A 12,808-nucleotide genomic window follows, 5' to 3' on the forward strand; every position below is an offset into this window, starting at 1 on the left:
GGTGCTGCGGTGCTGTGTGTGGCAGTCAGCTCAGCGGGATCCCATCCTCGTCGCCAGTGAAATATACTCAGAGTCGCAAAGTGATTTCATGCTCTTTATTCAGCTCATAGTGGTGAGGAGGAATGAATGAAAGTCCCCTCAAGGTATCTGCTTTATATACATTATTTACACAATGGGCTGCACATGATTGGCTAATTCCGGAATTCTACTGTAAGCCAATCAGGTTGTGGATTCACTTAAATCTGGAGCATGATTGGGTGGTTCCTGCCAACCAATCATACTGCTGCATTGTTCTAGGACCAATCCGACTGCTGCATTCTGAATCCTATTGTTCTAGGACGAATCAGACTGCTGCCTTTTGGATCCTATTGTTCTAGGACCAATCAGACTGCTGCAGTTTGGATCCTATTCGACTCAGTACATAACATCTCCCCTCCCTGCTCGGTGGTCCAGGCAGCAGCTGGAAAATGCTGTCTGCAGAGTTTGGAGTCTGTTCGGGTTCTCTCTCAGGGACCAAAGGCTCTTGATCCGGCCCTCCTCCTCCTCCTCCTCCTCCTCCAGAAACCCCCTCCCCCGTCCATGGGGTGGGCGTGGAGTTGGGCAACTTCGCAAGGGAGCCCAAAGGGGAGGAAGCCGAAGACAGCGCCGTCACGTCCGGCTCCCATGCGAAAAGTGGAAGGGGCTTCTCCCAGGAAGGGGTCACTCTGTGGGTCGGAAGTTTGCAGGAAATGGGGCGGGGGCAGAAGGAGCCCTTGGAGAAGCGAGAGGTTTCAGAAAGGTAAAGAGGGGCGCCAGTCGACCACGGACCCCCCCTTCTCGGCTTTGCATTGCAAGAAAGGAAATCGGAATAGCTACGAAGGGTCAGAGGAGAAAGAGGTAAAGATGCCGGTGGGGGAAGGGGGGAGAAAAGGATAAAGAGACGCTTTCTTGCTCCCCCAAAAGCTGCTGCCTTGGGACGAGGGCGGGGAGGGGCGATGGGGTCGGAAAGAAGGGGGCACAGAGCCCCCCCATTAATCTCTTCTCCTGGGACCCATATGGAGTGGCTCGCATCCATGCAATGCAGCTGCAAAGCGTGGACCCCCTCCCCACCTGCAGTGTTTCCCTTGCGCCGTCTCCTTTGAGGCCCCCCCTCCACCAGACACGTTTTCCCACCAAGGGGGTGCCCCCAAAAGCCCCCACCCCCAGCAGGGCGAGCTGTGCCAAGGAAGGCCAGAGGGTGCAGGGGAGACTTTGGGGAAGAGGAGGGGAGCAGAGGATGTTGGGGGGCTGAGGGTTGAATGGAAGCCTCCCTGGGGGTGAGACGCCATGTTGATAAATGGCAGGGGGGTGGAGAAAGAAAGAGGCATGGGGCCTTTTTCTGGGGTGCCTCCACCTGGGGGGCTGGCAGGGGGGTTTCTGCAGGGGCTGCCTTGGCTTCTCCATTGACCTAGAGAAGGATTCCTGCAAGCTGAACCCCCTTCCCCTCCCCCCCGATTTTGTCCCAGGGAAGCTGCTGGGAGCTCCAGACCCCGCGATCTGCATTCTTCCAAGCCAGACCATTGGTCCACTGGGAGAGGAGAGCAGAGGGGCAGAGATAGGTTTTAGGTTATGCTATGCTTCTAATAGGTTATGTTATATTTTGGATTATGTTATGTTTTAATAGATTATGTCTGAATAGGATGAGAGTGTTGGAGATACGTGGGAATGTGTATGTGAATCCGGTCTTGGGTGCTTGATTTTCGTTGTTGTGTATACTGTGTATATACGGACAATGACAATAAATTTATCTAATCTGAAGGAGTCTGTGTGGGGTATAGATAAAAGGTGGGGTATAGATAAACAGAAGAAGAATAGCAATCATTCTAAGATTGCTTTAGGAGGCTTCTAGTCAAAGCAATTGGAGCCTCATGTGAAGCCCCTGAATGAGACCAGCCTGAGAAGAAAGAGTGTCCGACAAGGACCTGGGAGGCAGGGGGTTAAATTCCCCTGCGGGATCTTCCCTCTTGGCCTCACCTGCCTCCTTGGAGGAAAAGGGGGGAATTGATAAATGACTAGTGAAACAAAAGAGGACAGAGCAGAGACAGACACATGCATCAGGAGGATGTTCCAGATCATACAGGAAGGAGAAAACTAATGCAGATAATTAGTATTTTCAGAGAAGGTTTCTTGGGGCTCAGTGTGACTTGGGAGTTCAAGGTGGACCTGGATACCAAGGGGTCTTTAGACGATTTTTCAGGGATTATGATTGACATGTGTACTCCAGCAACTATGTGTATCCAAGGTTCCCACAGTAAAAGAAGGTCTGGATGATGTCCCCAAAGATGCCTGGCTTATATTCCAGAAAATGGCCTGGATAAGAAGGGAGTGTCTCTCAGGTTCTGAGTCGGAAAGGGAGCCAGGTACAATGACCCCGATTAGAAGGCTGGCTTCTCCTTTATACTCACCTTTTTAATCTCTTCCCGTGGAAGCATCCCTGCTTCCACCTCCTCTCTCTTTCCCTCCTTCCCCACAATCAGGCCTCTCAACCTTTAATATCCACCTTTTCCCGTGTTGCAGATCTTCCCTGTTGGAGCACAGGTGGGGCTCTCCCTTGGGGTGGGGGGTGAGGAGTCCATGGCCCCCCACCCCAAAGGAGGACAGTGAGAGAGGCTTGGGCAGAGCATTCCGACAAGGATAGTCCTGTGTCCTGACTATGGGATGAGGAGGCAAATTCCCTACCCATTATTGCCCAGGGAACTGATGGGGAATTATACGCCATTATAATTGCTCCGCGATCTTTAGATGAAGTGTGATAAATAAATTTAATAAGTAAGAATTGCTCCGGTAACCTCAAGATTAGATTGCTGCAATGTGTTATATGTAGGGCTGCCTCTGAAGAGGGTTCAGTAACTTCAGCTGGTGCAGAATTCAGAGGCCCCCCCACCTTAAAATAACTAAGCAAAATCTACAGAGACTCCCAGGTTGGTGTTGTCTTTGCTTCTTCACAAGATGAACTTTTTTGAATATTTTTACAGTAACATAATAGCATCAATAACACTTATGCTTTACTTATTTGACAAACGAGAGACTCTGGTACGATGAGTCTGAGCTCATCTCCTTTCCCGAAACCAAAAAAATAAAAATAGAAAAAAGCTGAGCCTGAGAAATTGAGGAGTATGTCCTTTCAGTATGCACTGAGACCCTACAGTATGTGTAGCTCATTTAAACAAAATCACTGATCCGATGAGCAGCAGCAGTGAACAATGTGATAGTGAATTGTCGTCTCTTGTCTCCACTGCCCTCTCACACGTGTTGTGAAGAATCTTCTTTCATTATGAATGGTCTGTGTCACCATTAAGAAAAAGAAGTCAGAATAGGCCAATATCTATGTCTACTGTCCCTGGATCACAGGACATTTCTTCTTTAGGTTCTCAGAGGTTCTTAAACCTAGCACAAGGTTGTCCTTTGAACTAGCCAGGTGTTTAACTGAGAATCAATCACAATCTGTCCATCATTTGAAAAATAAGACTTTAGAGCCATCCTACCCCAAAATGGCAACTGTTGTTGTTGTTTAGTCGTTTAGTTGTGTCTGCCTCTTTGTGACCCCATGGACCAGAGCATGCCAGGCACTCCTGTCTTCCACTGCCTCCCGCAGTTTGGTCAAATTCATGCTGGTAGCTTCGAGAATACTGTCAAACCATCTCGTCCTCTGTCGTCCCCTTCCCCTTATGCCCCCAATCTTTTTGAACATCAGGGTCTTCTCATGATTCCTAGACATTCAATTTTGGGCGGCTGTAACCTTGATTTAACAAGACATTTGGCACCTAGCTTATATATACAGTGGTGCCCCGCAAGACGAATGCCTTGCTAAACGAAAAACCCGCAAGACGAAAGGGTTTTCCGATTTTTTAGCGGCTTCGCAAGACGAATTTCCCTATGGGCTTGCTTCGCAAGACGAAAGCCCATAGGGAAATCTCCGGGGACAGCGGGGAAGCGCAGCACGCCTTCTCCTCTGTTCCCGGACCTGTCCTGAAGGCTTGCGGTGGGAGGTCCGGGAACAGAGGAGAAGGCGCACAGCGCTTCTCCTCTGTCCCGGGGGTTGCGGTGGGAGGAGGGTTTTTCCTCCCCACCACCAACATTCAGAACAGCATTCTGAATGTTGGCGGTGGGGAGGAAAGCCCTCCTCCCACCGCAAGCCTTCAGGACAGGTCTGGAAACAGAGGAGAAGGCGCGCAGCGCTTCTCCTCTGTTCCCGGACCTTTCTTGAAGATTTGCGGTGGGAGGAAGGCTGTTCTGAAGGCTGGCGGTGGGAAGAAAAGTCCTTCTCCCCTGCCAGCCTTCCAAAGAGTTCCCTGCAGGGCTCTCCAAGCTGTGGATAGCAGCCTGCTGCCCCTATCCGCAGCTTGGAGAGCCCTGTGGGGAAGTCCTGCAGGCCTCCCCAAGCTGCGAATGTTTGCCCCGCGCGAGGGGCACTCTGCTTAAGAGCGCCCCTTGTGCGGGGCAGCAGGCTGCTATCCGCAGCTTGGAGAGCCCTGCGGGGAAGTCCTGCAGGGCTCCCCAAGCTGCAGATGTCTGCCCCGCAGCCTAGGCAGCCCTGCAGGAACTCTTTGGAAGGCTGGCAGCGGGAGAAGGGTGGGGATTGGTTTTTGTTTGGGCATAATTGTTTTTTGGTTATTTTGTTTTTCTATTTTGTAAATGGAGGTTATTATGAGGCTTGGGATTGCTACTGTGGAGGGGCGAGGGAGGTATGGCGGTGGGGGCAGATGTTATAGGCGAAGGGGATCGAGATACAGATATGATCGTACCCCTTCCAATCTGCGCCCCATTCCGAGAGACGAGGGTAGGGTGAGCAAGGATTACTACTCCCCTCCGTCACATGTGCTGTGCAATGCCAGGTCTATAGGCAACAAAACCACCACCCTGCGAGACTTCTTTACCTCGCAGGGGGTCGACCTGGCTTGTGTGATGGAGACCTGGGTGCACGAAGGGGTAACTGTTACCTTACGAGAGATGGCGCCCCCGGGTTTCTCCGTCCTCCATCACGGACTGTGGGCCGGGGGGGAGGGGTGGCATTATTAATCCGGGAAGATTGTTCTTTCAGGGCTCTACCATCGCCATTGATCCCAGCATTGAATGTGTTGGCCTAGTGTGGGGCTCCGAGGAGAGCTTGGCTGTCTGGCTGGTGTACCGGCCACCTAGCGCACCAGCAGCCACCCTGTCAGGCCTGCTGTAGGCGGTGGCCAGCTGGGCCTTGGAGTTCCCTAACCTATTGGTATTGGGAGACTTCAACTTCCATGCTGATGCCGCTCCCTCCTCACAGGCTCTGGACCTGGTGTCTTCCATGGTGACACTAGGGCTCTCCCAGTTTGTTTCGGGCCTCACACATCAAGCAGGCCACACGCTGGATTTGATCTTTGGTGCCGGTATAGATGTGATCATGTCTCCTTCGATGAAGGTGCCATGGTCTGATCACTACGCTCTGAAAGCCAGGATTCATTTTCCACCCCCACCCTGCTTAGGTGGCGAGCCAATTTGGGCTCGCCCGCAGAGGCTGATGGACCCTGATAGATTCCGTCAAGCCTTGCGGGACCTTGCTCCCCCTGGCGACTCATTGACTGAGCTTGTTGAGGGCTGGAATACCCAGCTCCTGGCAGCCATCGATGAGATCGCACCTAAGCGCCCTCTGCGACCCCGCAGAAACCGGGCTCCCTGGTTTACCGAGGAGCTTCGGAAAATGAAGCGGGACCTCAGACGGCTAGAGCGAGTATGGCGGGGTGCCCGTGACGGAGCCTCAAGAACATCTTATAGGGTTTTTATGAAAACCTATGAGATGGCTGTGAAGGCCGCTAAGAAGTCTTACTTCTCGGCCTCCATTGCATCCGCTAGCTCTCGCCCGGCGCAATTATTTAGTATAATTCGGTCTTTAATGCCCCTTGAAGGACAGCCAAATTTAAATAACAATCTGACACACAGCTGTGAGGCATTTGCGAGCTTTTTTGCAGAGAAGGTCCTGTTGCTCCGCCATGACCTCCCTGCCAATTTGGATACAATAAAGGAACTGGAGGCCCCTCGACTGTCCTCGGGTCCAGTATTGGACCATTTTGACCGGATATCTCCAGCCGATGTGGACAGACTCCTCCGAGCTGGAAAGCCCACCACCTGTTCTCTTGACCCGTGCCCGTCATGGCTGATTAGAGCGTGTCCAGACGAGGTGCGGGCCCCCCTGGGGGATATCATCAATTTGTCCCTTGGCACCGGGATATTCCCAATTACCGCCCGGTCTCAAATCTTCCATTCCTGGGTAAGGTGATTGAGAGAGCGGTTGCTGAATAGCTTGGTAGGTTTCTGGATGAAACATCTGCTCTGGATCCGCGCTGGTCATGGGACCGAGATGGCTCTGGTCGCCCTAACAGATGATCTCCGCAGGCAGCTGGATCGAGGCGGGTCGGGGCTGCTGATTCTTCTAGATCTGTCAACAGCCTTCGACATGGTCGATCACGAACTCCTGGACCACCGCCTTGCCGACGTGGGGATCCAGGGCACAGTCCTTCAATGGCTGCGCTCGTTTCTCTCTGGTCGGGGACAGAGGGTGGCGCTCGGGGGGGGGAATTGTCATCGCGCCACTCCTTGGTGTGTGGAGTGCCTCAGGGTGCGATTCTCTCCCCGATGCTTTTTAACATCTTTATGCGCCCCCTCGCCCAGCTTGTCCGGAGTTTTGGGCTGGGTTGCCATCAGTATGCTGATGACACCCAACTCTATCTGTTGATGGATGGCCATCCTGACTCGGCCCCAGACACACTGGCGAGATGTCTGGAAGCTGTGGCTGGATGGTTACGTGGGAGCCGGTTGAAGTTAAATCCTTCGAAGACAGAGGTCCTCTGGCTGGGGCAGGACGATATGGGATTGAGGGGGCAACTCCCATCTCTTGCGGGGGTGCAATTAGTGCCAGCACCGTCCGTTAAGAGTTTGGGTGTAATCTTCCGATACCTCCCTCTCTATGGAGGCTCAGATTACAGCTATAACAAAGGCGGCATTTTTTCATCTCCGCCAAGCTAAGCAGTTGGCCCCTTATCTCTCTCGCCCTGACCTAGCCACTGTGATCCATGCGACGGTCACCTCCAGACTGGATTATTGTAACTCGCTCTACGTGGGGCTGCCCTTGAGACTAACCCAGAAACTCCAGCGGGTGCAGAATGCCGCGGCGAGACTCCTTATGGGGTCTTCGCTGCGAGATCACATTCATCCGGTACTATACCAGCTGCACTGGCTCCCGGTGGAGTACAGGATCAGGTTTAAGGTGCTGGTTTTAACCTTTAAAGCCCTATACGGCCTAGGACCCTCGTACCTACGGGACCGCCTCTCCTGGTATGCCCCACAGAGAAACCTACGGTCTGCAAATAATAACATCCTCAAGGTCCCAGGCCTCAAAGAGGTTAGGCTGGCCTCAACTAGAGCCAGGGCCTTCTCAGCTGCGGCTCCAATCTGGTGGAATGCTCTGTCACAAGAGACTAGGGCCCTTCGAGACCTGACATCCTTCCGCAGGGCCTGCAGAGTTGTTCCACCAGGCCCTTGGTCAGGGCGCAGCCTGACTCCCTCCTCTGGCAACCTGCACAGAATCTTGCTTAATTAGTTGCCATTAATTTGATTTTAATTGATTTTAAAAATGAAATATTTTTAGAATGTGTGAATATCTGATTGTTTGATTGTTGTTAGCCGCCCTGAGCCCGGCTTTGACTGGGGAGGGCGGGATATAAATAAAATTTTTTATTATTATTATTATTATTATTATTATTATTATTATTATTATTATTTTCTTCCCACCGCCAGCCTTCAGAAGGCTGTTCTGAAGGCTGGCAGTGGGGAGAAAAGTCCTTCTCCCCCCACCAGCCTTCAGAAGAGGTCCGGGGACAGACTGTCCCCGGACCTGGTCTGAAGGCGGTCTCCCTAGGAACGCATTAATTGATTTTCAATGCATTCCTATGGGAAACTGTGCTTCGCAAGACGAAAAACTTGCAAGAAGAAAAAACTTGCGGAACGAATTAATTTCGTCTTGCGAGGCACCACTGTATCTAACACTGATCCTGTTACCTCCACACACTGCTGCCTCTGTCCCCCTTAGTAGGAAGTCACGTACCACCAACACATCCTTCTTCCTCCTCTGGGGAGTGGTAGGAATTGCCCCTTCCACAGCCACCTTGGCGCATTCTGAGGTCGGCATCTTGCTCCTCTGATCCAGAATTGATTTTGCAGCTCGAGTGACACATCCCGGTTCCTAACAGCCCCATTTCTCTGTACCACATTCCTCCAGGTTTTCGTTTCCTGCAACCAGCGATCTTCCTCCTGGCTGGGGCCGACCCCACCTGTGTTGCTGTCCCAGGACCATCCACTCTGCTCTCTTTCGAGAAATCCCTCATCTTGCTCAGGAGCTCGTAGGGCAGATAGGCGGAGCTCAGCTTGATGTTCCTTCTCTTCCTGCATCTGCTGCAGGTGTGATTCTGCACATTCTCAGGCCGGAGGACAAACATGGCACAGGTGTGGCTGGTCACTGCAGCAGCTCCCTCGCCATCCATGTCTCTTGCTCCTACACACAGCATGAGACAGGACTCCTGGTCTCCCCCTCACACTCAGACGTAGAAGGATGGTTTCTAAATCTAATAAATAAAAATTGGGGTGAGTGTTTCCATCTTGGATTCCAGCAGCCAGGCTCCAACAGCCTTTTCCTGCATCTCCAGCTCTCCCTCTGCACTGCAAGGCTGACAGATGGAGGTCCATTTCCAAGGACATTAGCCTCCCTGAGCACACCTTCAGCTTATTCCAAGCGCCAAGCCTTCTCACTAGTTCCAGGCTACAGTCCCTAGAAAAACCTGAACCCTGGGTCTCCCAGTATGGCTGCTATGCACCTCCTGGGGGCCAAGGGACTGTGTGGGTGATTAAGAAATATCCAGAGGTTCAAAGGGCTAAGATGTGCCCCAGGGGTGGAATAATATTACACGGGGAATGAAAAATGTCATTAGCAACTCTGATTCTGAGAAATGGAGGGCACTTTCGTGGAAGGAAAACAGCTCCCTTTCCTGTCAGGCAGGTCCTTATTTAAAAAGGCAATCCCACAACTGTATTCTTAGATCAAACTACTTTATTAATGATAATTTAGTATTATGGAAGGTTGATGATGCGTGGTGAGCCAGTGTGGTGTAGTGGTTAAGAGCGGTAGTCTCGTTATCTGGGGAACTGGGTTCGCGTCTCCGCTCCTCCACATGCAGCTGCTGGGTGACCTTGGGCCAGTCACACTTCTTTGAAGTCTCTCAGCCCCACTCACCTCACAGAGTGTTTGTTGTGGGGGAAGAAGGGAAAGGAGAATGTTAGCCACTTTGAGACTCCTTGAAGGGAGTGAAAGGCGGGATATCAAATCCAAACTCCTCCTCCTTCTCCTCCTCCTCCTCCTCTTCTTCTTCTTCTTCTTCTTCTTCTTCTTCTTCTTCTTCTTCTTCTTCTTCTTCCTATTATTTGGCATTGTTTCACCTCATTTGCTTAAAATTTGGGACATAAAGAAGACAGGGAGGAATGTACAATAGGTTGAAATAAGAGAAGGAGCTAATTGCATTTGATGTGTGTTACAGTCTTTGTTCTCTTCCTTGAAATACTAACAGGGGTTTTCCTCTCCTCTCATTTCCAAGCAGGTTATGGAGAAGACAGTGTGTCATCTGTAATTTCATTTGGAAATACGAAGAGACCATTCAAATGTGGTGAATGTGGAATGTGCTTCAGTCCATGTGCACAGTTAATAAACTCACAGAGTGGGGAAACCGTTTAAAGGTATGGAGTGTGTAAAGAGCGTCATACCAACTTCATCTCTTACTTTACATCATCTAACTCACATGAGTGAGAAACCCTACAAATGTATGCAGTGTGGATGGAGATTCAGTATGAGTAGACAACTTATTGTACATCAAAGGATTCACGCAACAGAAAAACCATTTAAATGTATAGCGTGTGGGAAGAGTTTCTATCATAGCATAACGCTAAGCAACCATCAACGGACTCACACAGGGGAGAAACCATTTAAATGTATAGAGTGTGGAAAGAGCTTCTGTCATAGCATAACGCTAAGCAAGCATCTACGGACTCACACAGGGGAGAAACCATTTAAATGTATGTACTGTGTAAAGAGCTTCACACGTAATGGAAACTTCAGAAAACATCTACGGACTCACACAGGGGAGAAACCATTTAAATGTATGGAGTGTGGAAAAAGCTTCAGTCAGAGTTCAACACTTAATAGACATCATCAAACTCACACGAGTGAGAGACCTTATAAATGTTTGGAATGTGGAAAAAGCTTTCGCTCAGGTGCACATCTTACTTTACATCATCGAACACACACAGGGGAGAAACCATTTAAATGTATGGAGTGTGGAAAGAGCTTCACTCGAAAGGGAACTCTAAGAGTACATCAACAGACTCACACAAGGGAGAAACCATTTAAATGTATGGAGTGTGGAAAGAACTTCACACATAATAGAAACCTTAGACAACATCTACAGACTCACACAGGGAAGAAACCATATGAATGTATGGAATGTGGAAAGAGCTTTCGTTCAAGTGATCATCTGACTTTACATCGTAGGACTCACTCAGGGGAGAAACCATTTAAATGTATGGACTGCGGAAAGAGCTTCACACATAATGGAAACCTTAGAAAACATCTACGGAGTCACACAGGGGAGAAACCATTTAAATGTATGGAGTGTGGAAAAAGCTTCAGTCAGAGTTCATCACTTAATAGACATCATCAAACTCACATGGGTAAAAAACCCTACAAATGTATGCAGTGTGGGTTAATATTCAGTATGAGTAGACAACTTATGGTACATCGAAGGAGTCACGCAGCAAAAAAACAATTTAAATGTGTAGAGTGTGGAAAGAGCTTCACATATAAGGTAAGCCTTAGAAGCCATCAACGGACTCACACAGGGGAGAAACCATTTAAATGTATCGAATGTGGAAAGAGCTATGCATTACATGGACACCTTAGCAACCATCAACGGACTCACACAGGGGAGAAACCATATAAATGTATCGAATGTGGAAAGAGCTTCGCATTAAATGGAAACCTTAGCAACCATCAACGGACTCACACACGGGAGAAACCATTTAAATGTATGGAGTGTGGAAAGAGCTTTCGTTCAGATGAACATCTGACCTTACATCATCGAATTCACACAGGGGAGAAACCATTTAAATGTATGGTCTGTGGAAAGAGCTTCACACATAATGGAAACCTTAGAAAACATCTATGGACTCACACAGGGGAGAAACTATTTAAATGTATGGAGTGTGGAAAGAGCTTCACACATAATAGAAACCTTAGAAAACATCTATGGACTCACACAGGGGAGAAACTATTTAAATGTATGGAGTGTGGAATGAGCTTCAACACTAGAGGAGTGCTTAGAAACCATCAATGGACTCACACAGGGAAGAAACCATATGAATGTATGGAATGTGGAAAGTGCTTTCGTTCACGTAATCTTCTGTCTTTACATCATAGAACACACACAGGAGAGAAACCATTTAAATGTATGGAGTGTGGAAAGAGCTTTTCACATAATGGAGACCTTAGAAAACATCTACGGATTCACACAGGGGAGAAACCATTTAAATGTATGGAGTGTGGAAAAAGCTTCAGTCAGAGTTCAGCAATTAATAAACATCATCAAACTCACACAGGTGAGAGCTTGTAAATGTTTGGAATGTGGAAAAAGCTTTCGTTCAGGTGTACATCTGACTTTACATCATCGAACGCACACAGGGGAGAAACCATTTAAATGTATGGAGTGTGGAAAGAGCTTTGGTCAAAAGGGAACTCTAAGACTACATCAACAGACTCACACAGGAGGAAAATGATCTAAATGTATGGAGTGTGGAAAGAGCTGCTGTCACCTTACAAAACATCAATGGACTCACAAAGGAAGAAACATTTAAATTCCAGGAGTGCAGAAACTTCTTCTGTTTACTGGAGTACTTACAAAATGTTTACGGACTTATATGGAAGGAACCATTTAGATGTATGGAGTGTAGAAAGATTTTTCCTCAACAAGAAGAAGAGGAGGAGGAGGAGTTTGGATTTGATATCCCGCTTTATCACTACCCTAAGGAGTCTCAAAGCGGCTAACATTCTCCTTTCCCTTCCTCCCCCACAACAAACACTCTGTGAGGTGAGTGAGGCTGAGAGACTTCAGAGAAGTGTGACTGGCCCAAGGTCACCCAGCAGCTGCAGGTGGAGGAGCAGAGACGCGAACCCGGTTCAGCAGATTACGCACCACCGCTCTTAACCACTACACCACACTGGCTCTCTCAAGGGTTCATTTCTTCCTTCAAATGAACAGGCTCCTATAGGTGGAAATCAAATTTAAATGCACCCCATGTATGTGATGATCTGGTGTTTCAATGTAAAGTTGTACTTTCATATAGTAAAGTAATCAAGGTAGCGTATCACAATAGTTAGTAATGTATAAATGGCTTTGTACAGTGTACCTCGGGTTACGAACAGCCTCGTTGATGATCATTTTGGATTACGACCACTTGAAACCCGGAAATGAGTTGGTTAAACTAGAATTATAGTAATGGCAGCATGACATGCATTGTTTTAATTGAGGCCCAGGACCCACGTACCATTGAAAAAGGGACACGTCAGGGGTGCCCAACCTCTCCATTACTTTTTATATCAGTCCTGGAGGTTTTGCTGAACATGATTAGAAGGGATCAGCTGGTTAAAGGGGTACAGGTCGGAGCTAAACAGTACAAATTGAGAGCATTTGCAGATGATCTGGTACTTAGATTACAAGAGCCT

At 48.9% G+C, this 12,808-nt stretch overlaps 1 protein-coding gene across 1 annotated transcript; it reads left to right on the top strand.

The window, feature by feature from the left end:
• Positions 1-10,170: 10,170 nt before the first annotated feature.
• LOC310837839 (uncharacterized protein) lies at positions 10,171-12,567 on the top strand. Its single transcript, XM_083725005.1, has 2 exons — positions 10,171-10,761; positions 11,182-12,567. Exons 1-2 carry the CDS (start codon positions 10,194-10,196, stop codon positions 11,697-11,699), a joined length of 1,086 nt encoding a protein of 361 aa, XP_083581131.1. The 5' UTR covers positions 10,171-10,193; the 3' UTR covers positions 11,700-12,567.
• Positions 12,568-12,808: the final 241 nt, after the last annotated feature.

This window comes from Podarcis gaigeae (assembly GCF_964106915.1).
Source record: "Podarcis gaigeae genome assembly, chromosome: 2".
Lineage (NCBI taxonomy): Eukaryota > Metazoa > Chordata > Lepidosauria > Squamata > Lacertidae > Podarcis > Podarcis gaigeae.